The sequence below is a fragment of the Boleophthalmus pectinirostris genome, unplaced genomic scaffold (assembly GCF_026225935.1).
Source record: "Boleophthalmus pectinirostris isolate CB_2022bp ecotype Guang Dong unplaced genomic scaffold, ASM2622593v1 HiC_scaffold_7, whole genome shotgun sequence".
NCBI lineage: Eukaryota > Metazoa > Chordata > Actinopteri > Gobiiformes > Gobiidae > Boleophthalmus > Boleophthalmus pectinirostris.
Window position 1 is genome coordinate 18,963,790 of NW_026571473.1, and position 18,594 is coordinate 18,982,383.

Below are 18,594 nucleotides of genomic sequence, written 5' to 3' on the forward strand. Positions count from 1 at the left end.
ATCATTGTGTTTGTTTGTTTTTTTTCTTATTATTAATAGAATATAAAACGATATATTAATGTGCATTCCTGAACAAATTGTCATTGCTGATCACATGATACCAGTGTTTACTCCACATTCCAACCAAACTATCTAGTTTCAAAGTCCCACCCACATTCTTGAATCTCATTGGTCCATAATCTATATGTCGCCCTCTGATTGGACAGCACACTGAAACTGGATCAGCAAGTTTGATGGCGCTATCAAATGTCTTGGATTGTTATGGATTTACCCGTAAAAAGTATGTCTCCATTTGTATTTCCTTGTCTTTTCGTAATATATTTATTATTAAACTTAGTCTTTGCGTGCAAAAACTCTCTTTGTGTATTGGAACACTTATAAGTATTGACTACTCCCATTCGAAACCTTTGTTATAATGCTAATGTCGTTCATAACACCAGAAGGCACAAAGTAAGAAGTGAAAGTTTGGTCGTTAGGTTTTTATTACGGACATGTCAGTGGATATTTTAGCATTTAGCGATAATGGAAGATCAATACTTCAACAACATCCTCTGTACGTTTTTTTCTCAATTTAAGGCGAATGCAGCTGTCTGCCAAACAATAGCCTCGTTACTGGAAACTAAAACCTTGACACTTTTTTGCGAGGTAATTTCTTTTGTTTAGCCAAATTGCTTATTATACTGCAATAACCCAATATTTTGTTTTATTTACTTTAGTTACAGTTATTTGCTGACAACTTGCAGAGATATTTTAGCTGCTGGAACACATCGTACAAAACAGCAAAACATGTGTTATTGACAGTATATACATGTTTCTAAAGAAAAGGAGACATTGCCCATCACTGTAGCTCTACTGAAATGACACTGAACCCTCAGTGTAGCCTGTTTTGTCCCTGTTTGATAATGATTTCTTCTGATTCAACAGACTGGATGTCACTCTTTGACCCCCTGGTCACTACAGACTGAAGTGTGAGGATGGCTTCAGGGGCTACAGCTGGGGAGAGCCAAATCCAGAGGATTATCCGAGATCTGCATGGTGAGCTAACCTTATGAGTGCGTGTTGACTGTCCATGCCACAAAGTCCATAATAATCAGTGTAGGAGCTAGGAGAGGTCCTAGTCCTAGTTCGGGAGGGATGAAATCTTGCTGAATTTTCACATGTGTCATGCAAGAAAGAGTTAGGAGGTGCCCTTCCAGTTTTTTTTTTTTACGGTGGACTATATGGGACACCTGCATTGTAAAAGAAGAGTAGTGGTATGTTGGTATCTGTTTGAATGTGCATTTGGAAATGAGTCTGTTTTTAATGACGCAATGAATTTAACTAAAAGTTTGTCGTATGACATTCAGTCATGTGTTTCATTTGTTTTCTGTAGTTAGCAGTGTTCAGTTATAATCTCACTGTGCCACTCTGTTTTCAGATTCTGTTGCTGAATTAGCCAAGGAATACAGGGAAATTGGGGAGCCAGTTACAGATGACAGCACCAACCTCCACAAGTTCTCCTACAAACTGGAATACCTCTTACAGGTACATTTAGCTTGTCTTTTTTAAACAACTGACCTTTAAACATATGAAAATATTATATTTCATTGTAAATGTATTTTTAGTTATATCTGAAAACTCTTTTCGTTGTTTAGTTTGGCCAGAAGGAAAAAACCACACTTCTTGGCACAAAGAAAGATTATTGGGATTACTTTGTTGACTGTCTGGCCAAAATTAAAGGAGCTAATGATGGGATCCGCTTTGTCAAATCAATCAGTGAAGTAAGTAAAATATGCAATACAATTTTTATTTGTATATTTATTTTTTCCAGAATGTATATTCATTTTAGAGCCCGACCGATATGGATTTTGCTGTGGCCGATATGAAACCAATATAATGGGAGTTGGAGCTGCCGATAGCCGATATAATCGCCGATATATTTAGTGATGTAAAAATTCACTGTAAATGTTGAATTGTTTAAAAAAACTTAGGTTTGGCTCTGGTGGATTTTAAATTGGGTTTATTTAGGCAACATTTATTGTTATTCTGCCTCTTTACATCATATTTACAGACAGTAGGTTGGCTTAATGGCATTTTTGCATCACATTCTAGACACTAGTGATGGGTATTCCAGTTCTTTTTAGAGAACCGGCTCTTTTGGCTTGGCTCACTAGAAGTTGCTGGTTCTTTTGGCTCCCAAGTGGCTCTTCAGATTGTTTTGTTGCAAGCAGGACTAAAGCACGTCTAAAGCAGGACTGACTCAGGACTGAACCAGGTCTAAACCAGGACTGAAAAAGGACTAAACCGGGACTTATTTATTTTATGATAACTACAGTCAAATATGCTCGTTTTTTAAATTTTTATTTTTTTTAATCCTACGTTCACGCAAATTTAGCCGCTGCCGCTGTCAAACCACGAATCTGCAAGCGGCGTGAAGAGAAAAAAAGTGAGAGAAAGAGAAAACACGGCTCCCAATAAGGATCAGGCTCCCGTCGTTCCCTTCAAAGAGCCGGTTCTAAGAGTCATTTCGTTCGCGACGGACCCATAACTAGTAAATAAAGTAGCGCTATTAGCCTTTAGCCGTAAATACGTGCGCGCCGCGGTAATTAATTATATGCGCAAATGTCATAATTCACACCTCTATTCACAGCTCATTTACATATCAGTGCAGGTCCAGAAGCAAATATACGGCCAATGTAGTCACTTTAGAACTGACCAATAGAAAACTGTTTATGTGCGGGAGCTACAGCAGCTAACCCATAACAAATGACAAAAACTAGCTTCAGAGTCGACATATTTCCAACACTCACCGCTCATACAGGCTCCTCCTCACATCACGAATCTGCACTAATAAATGTCCTTTTAATCCAGACTCAAACCGATTGTCCGTAAAAAGAAAATAATCTCAGTGTTTGGATCTGTGTCTGCAGGTGTAAACAAACACACGTGAGTGACTCGAGTCTGTGGTGTGTTCAGGGACAGTAGGACACACACAAATGACTCCGTAGATAAATACTGACGTGGAGCCACATATTAGGACATTTATCTGTCTGTAAATTGGATTAAATGAACAGAATGTAGTAGAGCCCGACCGATATGGATTTTGTTGTGGCCGATATGATACCGATATAATGATAGTTGGAGCTGCCGATAGCCGATATAATCACCGATATATTTAGTGATGTAAAAATTCACTGTAAATCTTGAATTATTTAAAAAAAAAAACAGGTTTGGCTCTTGTGGATTTTAAACTGGGTTTATTTAGGCAACATTTATTGTTATTCTGCCTCTTTACATGAAATGTCATAGGACTAAAGCAGGTCTAAGGCAGGTCTAAAGCAGGACTAAACCAGAACTGAACCAGCACTGGAAAAGCACTAAACCAGGACTATAACAGATCTAAACTATGTGCAAAACAGAACTAAACCAGAATTTAACCAGGACTGAGTGTCGGGACTCGGTCTCTATTTCTCTCCCTCTCTCGACCCCAAGATTAGTCCTGGTTTATTTATTTTATGCTGAATATATTTTTGCAAGTTTTTTTTTACACTATGCACACGCAGAGTTTTGAAAGTTTCGTTTTTAGCCGCTGCCGCTGTCAAACTACCACGAGTCTGCACGCCGCATGAAGAGAAAAAAGTGAGAGAAAGAGAAAACACGGCTCCCAATAAGGATCAGGCTCCCGTCGTTCGCTTCAAAGAGCCGGATCTAAGAGCCGCTTCGTTCGCGAACGACCCATCACTGCTAGCGAGTAAATAAACAATTGCTATTAGCCTTTAGCCGTAAATGCTGCGTGCCGCGGTAATTAATTATATGCGCAAATTTCATCATTCACACGTCTATTCACAGCTCATTTAAATATCAATGCAGGTCCAGTAACAAATATATGGCCAATATAGTCACTTTACAATAGACCAATAGAAAACGGCCTATTTATGTGTGGGAGCTACAGCAGCTAACCGCTAACCAAAAACTTGCTTCAAAGTCGACATATTTCCAACACTCACCGCTCACACAGGCTTCTCCTCATATCACAAGTCTGCACTAATAAATGTCCTTTTAATCCAGACTCAAACCGATTGTCCGTAAAAAGAAAATAATCCCAGTGTTTGGATCTGTGTCTGCGGATGTAAACAAACGCACGTGACTCTCACACAGACAAATGACTCCGCAGATAAATACTGATGCGGAGCCACATATTTTGACATTTATCTGACTGTAAATTGGATTAAATGAACATAATGTAGAGAGTCTAAACTTTATAACGACGTATAACATGCCCACGTGAAATATCGGCCCCTATCAGCAAGTATATCGGCCGATAGCCGATATGCTTCCAGGTGCTCAATTCGGCCGATAATATCGGCCAACCGATATATCGGTCGGGCTCTAGAATGTAGAGAGTCTAAGCTTTATAACGAGGTATAACATGCCCACGTGAAATATCGGCCCCTATCAGCATAGGGCCTAAAGTTGTCCATATCAGCCGATAATATCGGCCAACCGATATATCGGTCGGGCTCTAATTCATTTACCTTATTTATTTGGTCAACAGATAAAAACATCTCTGGGAAAGGGACGTGCTTTTATTCGCTACTCTCTTGTACACCAACGGCTGGCTGACACTCTGCAACAATGTTTAATGAACCAGAGAGTGACAAGGTACATATTATAACTACTTTGTTTTTGTGGCTCAGTGCCTCCATAGCTTGTCCACCAATCTATGGCTACAATTCTCTGTCCTTTCTTTTTTTCCTTACAGTGACTGGTACTATTCACGAAGTCCCTTCCTGAAAGCTCAGCTCAGTGGCGACATCATCAACCACCTGTATGAACTCAATGACGTGCAGTTTGATGTAGCCTCCAGGGGTCACGACCTTGATGCCGCCTGGCCCACTTTTGCCAGGTACCAAAAAAATAAGTTATCTAAGTTATCTATTTTGTTATGTTTTGAGGAATAAATGAAGTAATAATAATAATATATATTTTTTATAATTAGGAGAGCTCTCAATGCAAACTCTCCCAGCCATACATGGAAACCACCAAGTCGCAGCTCCAGCATTAATAGTTTGGCGAGCAACTACTCCCAGGTACATTTTTGGTACCACGTTATAATAACTCTACATTAATTCACTGTAATAAAGCATGAAGAATTCATAAAAAACAAATGGTTTACTGAGACTGATTCATGCAGTGACTACTTACTAAAGGCGTAACGATTATTTTGAATTAGGGCATTAATTAAATAGATACTAAGATGTGTCACTCTTAAAGGGCCCATATTCGCTATTTTGTGATCTGTTATAAACATGCCTGGAGTTGTGTTTTGTTTAATTCACACATGTTTAACATATAAACCCTGTATATTTAGGCTGAGTTCTTCTCTCAAACAGAAAACACTCTGTTCCACCTTGTAATGTCATGTGGATGTCAAGTGCTCCACTGCGTTTTTAAACTCCATACACCTTCATTTGGATGATTTCAGTCCTGGAATTGCCCATCTCTAAAGAACTAAGGGTAAAAGGCAGCTGTTAACTTGAAAACTAACACTACATAACATCACAAGGAGGGACAGAGCATTTTGAGCTTTGAGAATGCAGACAGTTTAATACACTAGGAAACCTGTGAATAAAACAAAACACAACAAAACCCAAGTATGTTTTTGATGAGGTAACAACATTATAACATTTAAACTCACAAGAGTCAATTTTGTAAAATATAGAACCCTATCTATTTGTTCATAATTACTTAATTCTTTGTTCATGCTTTACTAACAGTATTAAACTGGTAGTTATTGAAGTATTTACCTATTTTTATGAAAAGCGTCAGTAATTCTCTCTTCTTGTTTTGTAGCAACCAGGCGATTTCTCTTGTAGCGTTGACTTTGGTCATGGTTTACTCAATGAACTCAATGAGTCACTACCTCCATGCAGTGAGGATGCCAGCACTATCGATGACCTCCGCCTTGAACTTGACCAGTCTGAACTGAAGATGCGAGAACTCTTAAACAAAGTCCAGCAAATGGCAGAGCAAGAGGTTGAACTAAGAGGGGTGGTAGAGGATCTCCAGAGACAGTTGGACATATCCCTAACTGCCCAGGAGCACCAGCAAGTCGAACTCAGAAATCTGCGGGGAAGAGAGGAGACCCTGTCCAGAGAAATTGAAGCTGTCAGGAATGTGGAAATGGCTCGGGAAGCAGAACACAACCAGCTTCAGGAGAAATTATCCGCAGCTGAATCCAAGAACATAGAGCTTTTAGCCAAGTTAGATGGGATTTTAAATGAAAAAGGACACCAGGCTGCAAGCTTCTTTGACTCAGCACAAAAGATGCATGAATTGCTTGACAAGTTAAAAGAAGCAGAGAAAGAGAAGATGGATGCTATAGCTGAGATGGAGGAGAAGAAAAGACTGAATGAAAGATTAGAAGAGGAGCTAAAGCTAAAAACAATTACAGTAAAAGATGAAGAAACAAAACGAGAAGAGGTAGCTATGTCCAAAGCAAAATTGGATGCTAAACTGGAACAACAAAGATGTGCTATGGATAAGCTACACGGAGCCTTAACTTTAAAAGAGAAGGAGACAAGTAATTTACAGATGCAACTTTTGGACCTCCAAAAAATGATAGAAAAACAAGAAAATGACATGAAGAGGATGAGAGAGAAAGTTGAAAAAGAAAATAGTGAACTCAAAGAGCAACTTGAGAGTAAAGGTGAAGAGGTAATTACCAGCATTAATGCACTACAAGGGCTGCAAACCAAGTATCAAATCCTGACTACAGATAAGGAAAAACTTTCCATTAACCTTGCCAACATGGAAATTAATGTAAGGGAACATGCTACAAAGATCGAGGAATATGAAGTACAGTGTGGAAATCTAGTGGATCTTAATGAGAAACTACACGCTACAGTGAAAAAAAAAGAAGAACAGGCAAAGGAGATGACGGGACACCGGGCTGAACTTGAGGCTGAGTTGGCTGTTTTAAGAGCATCAGAAAAACAACTCAGAGGTCAACTGAACGACACTAAGATGACGGTGGATGAGAAGGAAAAAAGGTTACGCGAGGAGAACCGGGAGCTAGATGAAAAGCTACAGCATGCAAACATGGCCGCCAAAATGTCAGAGTCCACAGCCAAACATTTGGAGCAGGAGAACCAAGCACTCAAAGAAGAACAAAAAACTGTAAAAGCTGCTCTCAGTTGCATGCAAGCTGATTTGAAGCGTGTGCATGGGCAGATAAATGATTTAGAATATAACTTGGAAGCTTCACGTAAGAAGGAGCAGGCTTTGCAAAGTCAACTACAAACCAGTGAATCACAGTTAGATGGCAACAAGAAGGAAATCAATGAACTTGTAAAAAAAGTTAAAACATTAGAGAGAAATAAGAAGGAGCTTGAAAAGGAAAAAGCTGATGCAGAGACATTGATTGCTAAACAAACAGAAATGATGGAACGTGTCACTTCTGAAAAACAAGGTATTGAAAAGGCACAATATGAAAAGAGCACAGCCCTAGCCAAACAAAACCAGGAAGTAACTAATAAACTTAATTTGGTAGAAGGGCAGCTGGATGTAAGTATTAAGGAAGTATCCAGACTGCAAGCTGAGATATTGGACTTAAGAGTGCAAGTGCAAAGAAGCAAAGAGGAAAAACTAAAGTCACAAGCACAATTGGAGATGACCGAGGCCCAGAGAGATGAGCTGAGGACACTGACTGAAAAACTAAAAGCTACAATTGAAGAGCTAAACCAGAAACATGTAGCAGAGCTGGTGGAGTGCAAAAAGAAGGAGGAAGTGTTGATCAAAGAACGGGACAAGGAACTGGATAATTGTGCTGAGCTGGCCTCCACACTAGCTGCTGTACGCGAAGAGGTTTCCACACTAAAGGATGAAAATGAGCGATTAGTTTTAGAAAATAGTGACACACGGGAAGGACTGCACAGGGTGAACACAGAGATGGCAGAGATGGGCATGACGATATGCAAACTGAATGCTGAAAAGGAGGAAGCCAGGGAGCAATGGGCTACAGATGAGATAAGGATAGAAGAGTTTGAAAAGGAGGTAGAGCGCTTTGGGGAATGCATGGATGAACTGCGAGAAGAAAATAAAATCCTTAAAGAAGAGCTGGCACAAATGGAGAAAGTGCCAAAACAAATGAAGGAGCTTCAAGACCAGTTGGAGAAAGCCAATAGCCAAGTACAAAGTCTGAAAAACTCCACCCGGGAGGAGGTGGAGGCTGTGAAGTTTCAAATGAGTTCAGAAAGCATGAATCATCAAGTACAAATAAAGGTGAGACACATGCTTCACTCATGGCCTAAAGATATTGTCCCACTGAAATCGCTGTGAAGTACAACTGCTACTTTCTCATTACAGAGTTTAACAGAACAAGTCAACAGAGCGAAAATGCAGCTACAGGAAGAGCAGAAGAATGCCTCCAGTTTAGCGAAACAAGTCTCAGAACTTGAGGTAGTTTCACCAGCATGGTAAAAAAGAAAATCTAGTCAAATTGAAGGAAGCTAATGTGTAGGATTGAAGTTTGTTTGTTAATATATAGTACAAACAATCCAAGTCAGCTATAGGAGCTCACAAGCTTAACATATTGCCAGGATAACTGGAAAGGATAGCTGAAGGCCTCTTCAATATCTTTAATTTTTGACATTTAAAAATTTTGCTGGGCTTGGCTTTTTTTTTACTATTAGATGGGTAATGGTAAGGAAATAAATGCAATGGTGGACAATTGTTATAAATATTTTTGTATTTTCTCCCAAGGCTTTGAATGAACAGTATTTGCTGCTAACAGGGGAGAAAGATGCTCACATCACTAAAACAGAAACCACCATTCGCGATAATGACACTGAGATACAGCAACTTAGACATGAAGCACACAGGTAAGCTGTTTATACATTTTAAATGCTTATCAACTGTCTTTGCACCCAGTGTTCCATTTATTTTTGTCAATAAAGATTGTTTTTTGATTGACTGTATGCATATAACCCAACAATGTAATAATAATAATATTAATCTACATCTATTAGTGCTAAAGATGCCCATTTGACTGCACAAGCCCTGTGTGATGAATTAAAGCTCAAATTGGAGATGGCTGAAGTCGACAAACAAACCCAGATATTGAAGATGTCTGCTGAGATTGATGACCTTAACCGAACTAAAATCACTCTGGAGGAGCGGCTTATTGAGCTAATTAGGTATGACTACCGTAGTCTTTGTTTAAAAAGCCAAAATGTCATGGGGTTTCTGTTCTTGTTTAAAATATAAATAGTAGGTTAAATGCTCAAAATATAAGTTGAAACGCTCAGAATATAAACCCACAATCTTTAAACGTCTACAAGACCATCAGTGTTTTTGTTGGTCTTGATAATACATGAAAAATACCACCACATGAGATAGGGTTTTGGAGCTGCTTATTTGAAGAAGAGTGTGCACTGAATTTTTAACAGCTCACTGAGAAAATCAGTTAAGCATTGCATCGACCCATTCCACATCTTGTCTTGTTTTGCATTCAATTTCCTACACTTCTTAGTTAAATTTTTATTTGGTTTGTACGACTTAGGAATTGTTTATGTTATGACATAACATCATTGTGTATCATGAATACTTTATGAATGTGTGGTTAATAGGGACAAAGATGCTCTGTGGCAAAAGACAGATGCCCTGGAGTTTGAGCAGAAGCTGCGTTCAGAGGAGCGCTGGTGGCTTATGGATAAAGAGGCCACTCACTGCCTCGGCTGCCAGGGACAGTTTACCTGGTGGCTACGCAAACATCACTGCAGGTCATATATTATTATATATTTTAAATCACTGTGTAATATGTATTACTAGTAATTCTGAATAATGATACACCTTTCTGTAGATTTTGTGGTCGTATTTTTTGCTATTACTGCAGCAATAACTTTGCAATGACAAAACAAAGTGGGAAAAAGGAGCGCTGTTGTAAAGACTGTTACAACCAACACAATGCTGTGGGGGAGATGGTCACTGAGGCAGAAGTCAGTGCTTCAGAACCCCAGACTCCCTCGCCTGGACTGGGACCTGAGCCGTGTCCTGATGCATCCCCCTCTACATCCCCCTCTACATCCACCCCTAAGGGCACAGGTAACAGCTGCAAATCACACAACTTTAATTTTTTTCTCAAAAAAGACAAATGACATTTGATCACAAATGTATTTATGTATCTCTGTTTCAGACCCTACAAACAAGTCTGATGACGGAGCCTTTGACATAATCACTGAAGATGAAGTGCACAGAGTATATGACAGTGATGCTGCCTCTCAAACCACAGCAGGCTCTTTGGATGGGGAACAGGCTCCCAGACTGCTCAATATGTGAGTTTAAGCACTCAAGCTCTGAGGATAAACTGTCTCGGTTCAATTAAATGAAAAATCTGGGCTCTCCATACTGCTTTACACCAAAAAGGTCAAGAACATCAGTCTAGTTTTCAAAAGATGAAGAGAAAATGTTTTCCATTACTGGTTTTGTTCTCTAAAGTTTTGTGGTAATATACGAAGTATATCAGTAGTAATATTCAGAATCATGCGTCTTATATAATTAATTGTGTATGATTGTAATATTCTGTTTTCAGTAAAAATAACAATATCTAGTACACTAGTTCATAACACACAGTTTATCTCCAACATGCATATGTATGTTACTTGTTTTGTATTGTTATATTGAAAATTCTACATTACAGAAGCACAGGTGACGCGACCCCAGAGGATGCAGAGGAACATATTCCTACTATTCAAGATTCAGAGATTAATCTGCTCAAATCTGGAGAAATCACGTATGTCTGATGACCTGTTGGCCTCTTTGTAGGTGTTATAGTACATACGTAATTACTTGTTTTTGCTCTAATCACAGGATGGCTATTCCATTCAGCATTGAAGACATTTCCCACTTTGGCGGCGGTTCCAGGGAGCTATTTATCAAATCAAGCAACTATAGTGTGATAACTGTTACCGTCTGCGTTTGTGGACCCACAATCAGCTGGATGTTTTCCTCTGAGCCAAAAAGCATTTCCTTTAGTGTGGTCCACCGAGAATCTACTGATGCTCCCATAGAACAATCAAAGGTATTGACATACACAAGTTTTGAAGTGTAAATTTGTTTATCTTTAAACATGACATAATGGGGAAAATGAAGTTTGTATAATTCCTTAAAATGATATGTGTATCCCTCTTGTGACCATGCCCCGTGGACAACAGTGGCCCAGAAGTTAGAGCATCATCCACCAACCAAGTTCTGTTATTCACTAAGTGTGCCCTATGCTAATTGTGTACGTTGGCAGTCATGCTTCTGCTAGTCTTCCCCAGGGCAGCTGTGGCTACAATAGTAGCTCAGCACAGAGTGTGGCGTGAATGAATAATGACTACAGTGTAGTGCTTTGAGAGGCTCATTACAAGTGTTGTTATTTTTAAAAGGCTCATCATTGCGTGATAGTCTAGAAGTGCCCCTCTGTTTTTAAAGCTCATTCACCTCAGATTCAGGAAAACTCAGCAGTGCCTGCAGATATTATTTGTAGGTTTTTATTGCCAGAAAATATTTGGTTTGGTGGAGTTGCCAGCGTGTTTCCATGGAGATTGTAAAGTTTACATGAAGAATAGGGTTTTAAATAATTCTATATAGCTTTTATAGACACCCCCCTCTGAGACAACCTGTATGTCTTTTGAAAACATCTAACAGCTGGTGCCTGGAGCTGCTCACTAACCAGAGGTTTACATGCAGTGTTTGAAATGTCAGGGCTGTAAATGTAGCCAAAATTATTTCAAGTATTTTATTTACTGCTATTTTAGTTTTAGTGTTGTAATCTGTTTATAACAAATAATATAGTCCATGCTTTTATTTTGAAAAGTCTTGTACAGCCAGATGGAAGGTGTAGGTTTCAGAAAAAGGAAGAAGTTATCACCTAGATAACTGAGAAGTAGCACGCACGTCATGTAAAGAGAAAGTTTCTGTTAGTTACATAGACAAAAGACAAATTTGATCGTTTAAAAGGGTTTATTAAAAACATAGCTATTATACTAGCCCATCACAAATAATTAGAATATCATGAAAAAGTTCAGAAAGTCAAACCCATATATTATATAGACTCACAGAGTGAAATATTTCAAGTAGAGCCCGACCGATATGGATTTTGTTGTGGCCGATATGAAACCGATATAATGGAAGTTGGAGCTGCCGATAGCCGATATAATCACCGATATATTTAGTGATGTAAAAATTCACTGTAAATCTTGAATTGTTTAAAAAAACTTAGGTTTGGCTCTAGTTGATTTTAAATTGGGTTTATTTAAGCAACATTTATTGTTATTCTGACTCTTTACGTCATATTTACAGACAGTACGTCGGCCTACTGGCATTTTTTGCATCACATTCTAGCTACTAGTGATGGGTATTCCAGTTCTTTTTAGAGAACCGGCTCTTTTTCTCGGTTCACTAAAAGCAGCTGGCTCTTTTGGGTCCTAAGCGGCTCTTCAGATTGTTTTGTTGCAACCAGGACTAAAACAGAACTGAACCAGGACAGAAAAAATACTAAACCAGGACTAAAACTGATCTAAACCATGTGTAAAACAGGACTAAACCAGAACTGAACCAGGACTGAGTGTCGGAACTCGGTCTCTATCTCTCTCCCTCTCTCGAGCCCAAGATTAGTCCTGGTTTATTTATTTTATGCTGAACTACAGGCAAATATGCACGTTTTTTTCTATCCTATGCACACGCAGATTTCTGAAAGTTTCGTTTTCAGCCGCTGCCGCTGTCAAACTACAACGAGTCTGCACACGGCGTGAAGAGAAAAAAAGTGAGAGAAAGCGAAAACACGGCTCCCAATCCCAATAAGGATCAGGCTCCCGTCGTTCGCTTCAAAGAGCCGGCTCTAAGAGCCGTTTCGTTCGCGACCGACCCATCACTACTAGCTAGCAAAAAAAACTAGCGCTATTAGCCTTTAGCTGTAAATGCTGCGCGCCGCGGTAATTAATTATATGCGCAAGTATCATCGTTCACACGTCTATTCACAGCCTCCTTTACATATCAATGCAGGTTCAGTAACAGATATACGGCCAATATAGTCACTTTACAATATATCGGTCAACCGATATATCGGTCGGGCTCTAATATCAAGAGTTTATTTTTTATTATTATAAAATTATATTTTAAACAGACTTCTGAAAAGTATGTTCATTTCAATGCACTCAACACTTGGTTGGGCATGAACTGCTGTATCAATGCACTGAGGCATAGAGGCGAACACCTCTATGCCTCACAGTCCAGTTCTTTTTCTCCACAGCCCAGGTAAGACACTCTGACATCATCCCATGTCCCATTTAGGCTTCGTCTGTGTGTAGTGGCTCTTGATGCACTGACTCCAGCCTCAGTCCACTCCTTCCCCAATTTCTTGAATGGATTTTGCTTGAGAATCCTCTCAAGTCTGCGGTCATCTCTTTTGCTGGTTCATCTATTTTTATGAATATGCTTGAATACAGCACTCTGCGAACAAGTGGCATTTAAGCAATGACTTTTTGTGGCTTATTTGAGTTTTGTTTATTTATTTAATGAGACAGGGACAGTGCACAATATACATTAACCTTAACAGGAGAGATGCATTGTATCAGGTTATAGTGAAAGTGCTCATTTCCACCTGTAGTCCCTGGGCAGGTAGATGTTATACTTCATAAAATCAAACATACAAAGAGATTTTTTTTTTGTAATATCCAGAACATCATAACAATTCTGTTTCATCATTTACTCCCAGTTTTCTCAGCATCTTAACATCATCCTCATCACAAGCATCATTCCTTTCATTCACGCAAGAGCATCACTCTGTCTTCGCTCATCAGACACTCATCAGTCCACACTATGGGTGCAGGTTTGGTTTGAGAGGAGCCACTGTTTGGCCAGGTGTGAGAATGTGCCTTAGTTTGTACATGTGATCAGCTCTGTTGGTAACATGTTCTAGTGACGAATGGACGTGCATGAAAAGGCTGAGTTTCCAAATGCTGTCCTACGTTTGGGGATACTGCACTCACCGCGCACAGTGGATCGAGTGGCTTGGAAGGTGGTTTCAGAGCTCAGAGAAACAAACTGTTTTAGAGGAGGAGCAACAGTACCATGAATGATCTTAAACAGCAGAAAAAATATTTGCATACATTATCAGGTTTTCAAAACTTATATGACAGTGGTGGAATAGCCGACTTTTCTTATCATGGGTCTTGAGAGTGCTGTTATATAATGATTCTAGAGGCCTCAGAACTGATTTACAAGCCTGTGACCAATTTGTTATGCTGTAAAGAAAGTGTGGCATTATCATTGCATTTAGATAGGCACCTGAGGCTTTAGTGGTCAGGGAGTTTAAAATGTATCTGAAATTGGCCATATTGAATTTTATGTTATTTGTTAACTTTTTAATGTGCTTTTTAAAACATAAATTTGGTTCCAGAATAACTCCTAGATATTTTACTTGATCAACATTTTTAATCTTTTGCCCTTCTATCAGAAGTTCAGGATAGTTTTGAGGTTTGAGGGCCTACACTCCTTGTGGAGGGTGTCCTGACCAGTCAGCAGCCTTCCTCATGATTGTGTTTCCTACTGACCCAGACTGAGAGACCATTTAAAAGCTCACGAAACCTTTGCAGTTGTTTTCAGTTAAGGTGTGACACCATGACTTCCCAATGATGAGCTTTTTCACCCTATTCAAATTTTCTGAGACACAGAATTTTTGTTTTTCCAAGAGGACATTATGAAATCCCGTTTAAAGAGAGATCACTCTTACTGACTGTATATGGCCACTCTCCTTGAAAACTTGAAAATCTGTAAAAATGGTCAAAACTGTAAGACAAAGAGTAATACATCATAAGTTCATGATTGTGAGGTCATAGAATATGGTGATCAATTACAAAGCACACCATATTCACACCTTTGTGTTTTTGAGTTCAAAAGATAAGGCTCAACAGCTCCTCACCAGCAATGGAGATATTCCCCTTTATATAAAAACCCAGATGTTCTGTTGCAAGTGATCTTTTCAAATCAAGGACCACAGTTTCTATGGGACAAAGAAATGCCTCTGCTGCGGATGTTGAAATGGACATTCCCCTCAGAGATCGAGAGCTCAAAAAGAACACTCAAAACAGAACACTCAATCTTGTCAGACAAGCTGATCACATTTTCATCATGGTACAAAGCCACTGAATCCATAGCTCGACTCATTCCCTTGGCAAAGAAAAACAAGACAACATACCACTGTAGAGCGGCAGAAAGAGAGAAAGTCCAAATTGTTATTTTTAAGGATCTACAAGCTAATGTTTATGCAGAAGAGATAAAGATGCTCAGAAATGGAAAGGCACTTCCTCTTAAACACAAACTGCATCAGATTGATGCTTTTCTTGATAACGATGCAATTCTTAAGGTGAGAGGAAGCATGAAAAATGCATCTTTCTTGACTTAATTGAAATCATCAAGTTTCTTAATAGCTAAGTTTCACAAGATAGTGCAATATCATGAAAAATGAAGCAGTAGCATCATTTGAGTAATATGTCCTAAACTAAAGGGGCACAGAGGAGCAAAAGATAGCTGATCTCCCACCACAGAAAGTACATCATCACCACCATTCACATATTGTGGAATGGACTGAGTTGGAGCCTTTCATAGAAAACAAGGTCACAAAGTACACGAGCTTTATGGACTTCCTTGTCATGTCTTCATAGAAATGTTGAATGATGCCTTTATTAATGGACTCCATTGCTTCTTTACAATAAGAGAAATAAGGTGCGATCAAGGAAGCAACTTTATTGGAGCTAAAATGAGCTGCGGGAATATTTAAAAGAAGTAGACTGACTTTCCACATTTTTATTTGAGAAACATTGTGATTTCATTATGCACACTCCACATTCAAGCCATACAAGATGTTTATGGAAAAGACAAATAAGGACAATTCAATATGTTCTTCGCTCAACTACATCACTTTCATCATTTCAGAATGGATGATGCATTCCTAAGGACATTCTTGTGCGATGTAATGGCTGTTGTAATCGGAGAGGACATTCACACAACAGGTGGAACAATTTTGGTCACATTGTAGAAGAGAATATCTTGCTAATGTCGCAACAAGGCAGCTTTGGCACACTTCAAGGAGAAACTCAAAAGTTGGAGATGTTGTCAGGATAAATGTTTTACCCCGCAGTGAATGGAGATTAGCACAACTAATGGACACAGTAAAGGACAAGGAAGGACCCGTAAGAAAATGAAGATTGGTTATGGAGAAAAGACTGAAAGGGACTTTCTCCAATACACTTTCTGCTCCTAGAGACTGAGTAACCAGTCGCTAGGACCAGTCTCTGACTATACATTATAGGTTGAATTTTATTTTGCAAGAAAGTTGTTGAATGTCAAACAAAAGCTAATAATCAAACAATGGTTCATGCAGAAACAAGGTTAATCAATGTTGTGAAGTGTGTTTATCCTGTATCTTATGATAGTGTTGATAGTGTTTGATAGTGCTAAGTTGCTAATGAAGTATATTTTTCACCCATTAGATGGAGGTTTGTTAATATAATGTAACACAAATTAAATGTGTCATTTTGTGTTTTACATAGACAAAAGACACATTTAATGGTTTAAAGGGGTTTATTAAAATGCATCACAATTATAAAGCACCCAAGTAGAGATTGTCAAAAGGTAAAAAATACGGTGTAATAATTTCAGATAATGGCAATTCATGTAATGTTGGTGAGTACGGTAAAAGGTAAAGCAGTAAATATCACTCACTATAAGGGTTAAATTAATTTCTTGTAGCTCTTACAGTATGTTTACAGTATGTTCACATACAGGTGTTCAATAAAAGTTATTAACCATCAGCTTGATAGACCATCTTTACAATCAGGGTTGCAACAGTACCAACACTTCCCACTTTAATTTCCTCATTGTGATTTACCAAACTCTTTTTACAGTAACTGTAAAAATAAACCAAGACCCAGAGTGTGCTTTCTGACTGATGAATGTTTTTATAACCATCAGTATGTTTCACTTCACTCTGTTGTTTCTGTTCTGCTCTCAGGTCCTGATTCCTCTCACTCGCTGTAATTCACATCAACAGACTGTTCAGGGACAGCTCAAAGTGCGACACCCCGGCCTCTACACTTTCATCTTTGACAACTCCTTTTCTCGGTACTGGATTTCAGATTAGAATTTTCATAATTTTATTATTTATTGTTGATCTGGCAGGTTTATGAATACACTAATAAAAATTATCCCCCACAGGTTTATTTCTAAAAAGGTTTTCTATCATCTGACCATGGAGCAGCCTGTAATCTATGACGGAAGTGACTTTCCCTGAAGCTACAGGACTTTTCTCTGCTCAGTGCATTATACACTTTATGGGAAATCTCAGGAGAAGACTTTTTTTTATCAGCCATACCTTAATACTGATATCATTTTAATCATTTGTAATGATTCACGTTATGATGCTGTTGGTTTACACATTTTTAATTGGGAGTGTTTGGAGCTTGGTTTATTTGTAGTCATCAAGAAACTGAAAATATGTAAGTTGTAAGTTTTAGTAAGCATGTTTTTGTGTTTTCCTCACCTGTAAGACAGGTGGTGTTATAACTTATTTTACCCTGTGAAATAGTGGTCACTTCAAAATTAGACGTTTTAAGAAAGTGGGTTAATTATTAAATTCAACTTTTTTGCATACTTCCTATTTATTAGAATAGTAATTAGTGACATGTGTAAGTAAATGCACTTTCAGATGCAGTGTGCTGCCTAAGTTCGGAGAATGTCTGTACATGTACAACATGTCTGTTCTCATTCACTCTCTAAAGTGCCTTTAATGTAATCACCAGTGAGTCATATTTTGTGTATTTTTGCATAATTAGTGGCCAGACACATTAGTTTGGGCATACTTTTGCAGTTATTAATTATTTAACTAGTCTTTACAGGCATTTGAACACATGGTCTCACAATATTTTGACCTAATAATTACTTTTATAAAGATACTGAAGTAAGTTTTAAAAATAGTTGTTTTTCTGAAGCATTCTTGCACAGCAATAAGACTTTATTCACAACACTACTCAATGAAGGATATATATATTTAGGTTTGGATTGTATTTCTATTTTTTTTTTTTTTTTAATCAAGAGTCTCTTCCAACCATGTGTCTGTTTCTTTGCTTATAAATAAAGAGAGAAATCCTGCTGTTTTTGTGAATGTTGATGTTTTTCTTCAGTGGCGCATTTGTGAAGTTTGGGCGACACAGTGCGGTGTATGCGTTGAACTTGAGTGACTTGAGTGTGTATATATATATGTGTATATATATATATATATATATATATATATATATATATATATATATATATATATATATATATATATATATATATATATATATATATATATATATATATATATGTATGTATGTATATATATATATAAATGTGTGTGTGTGTGTGCGTGTCGTTTAAACAGCGTTCACCTGATCTGGTCGCCCCCATTCCCTCTCTTTAAACGGTTTTTACTTCAATTGAAAACCACCTCAATCAGGAAATTCTTGTTTTGTATCCCTGAAATCCTCCAGTTTGCTCCTCGCATTTACAATCACCTGTTCCATGGTGAAGGCG

At 38.3% G+C, this 18,594-nt stretch overlaps 1 protein-coding gene across 3 annotated transcripts; it reads left to right on the forward strand.

The window, feature by feature from the left end:
• The first annotated feature begins 210 nt into the window (after positions 1-210).
• On the forward strand, positions 211-18,175 carry fyco1a (FYVE and coiled-coil domain autophagy adaptor 1a). Of its 3 annotated transcripts, none has more exons than XM_020933175.2 (18): positions 211-280; positions 925-1,035; positions 1,418-1,524; positions 1,635-1,760; positions 4,535-4,641; positions 4,742-4,885; positions 4,979-5,069; positions 5,833-8,262; positions 8,347-8,439; positions 8,743-8,861; positions 9,009-9,176; positions 9,609-9,761; positions 9,842-10,083; positions 10,175-10,313; positions 10,679-10,771; positions 10,849-11,059; positions 17,036-17,145; positions 17,239-18,175. In XM_020933175.2, the coding sequence occupies exons 2-18, from the start codon at positions 975-977 to the stop codon at positions 17,312-17,314; spliced, it is 4,470 nt and encodes a 1,489-aa protein (XP_020788834.2). In that variant the 5' UTR covers positions 211-280; positions 925-974; the 3' UTR covers positions 17,315-18,175. The 3 variants fall into 3 exon arrangements, with proteins under 3 accessions (XP_020788834.2, XP_055020627.1, XP_055020626.1); XM_055164651.1 differs by lacking the exon at positions 211-280 and adding an exon at positions 366-645; XM_055164652.1 differs by lacking the exon at positions 8,347-8,439.
• The last annotated feature ends 419 nt before the right edge of the window (positions 18,176-18,594 follow it).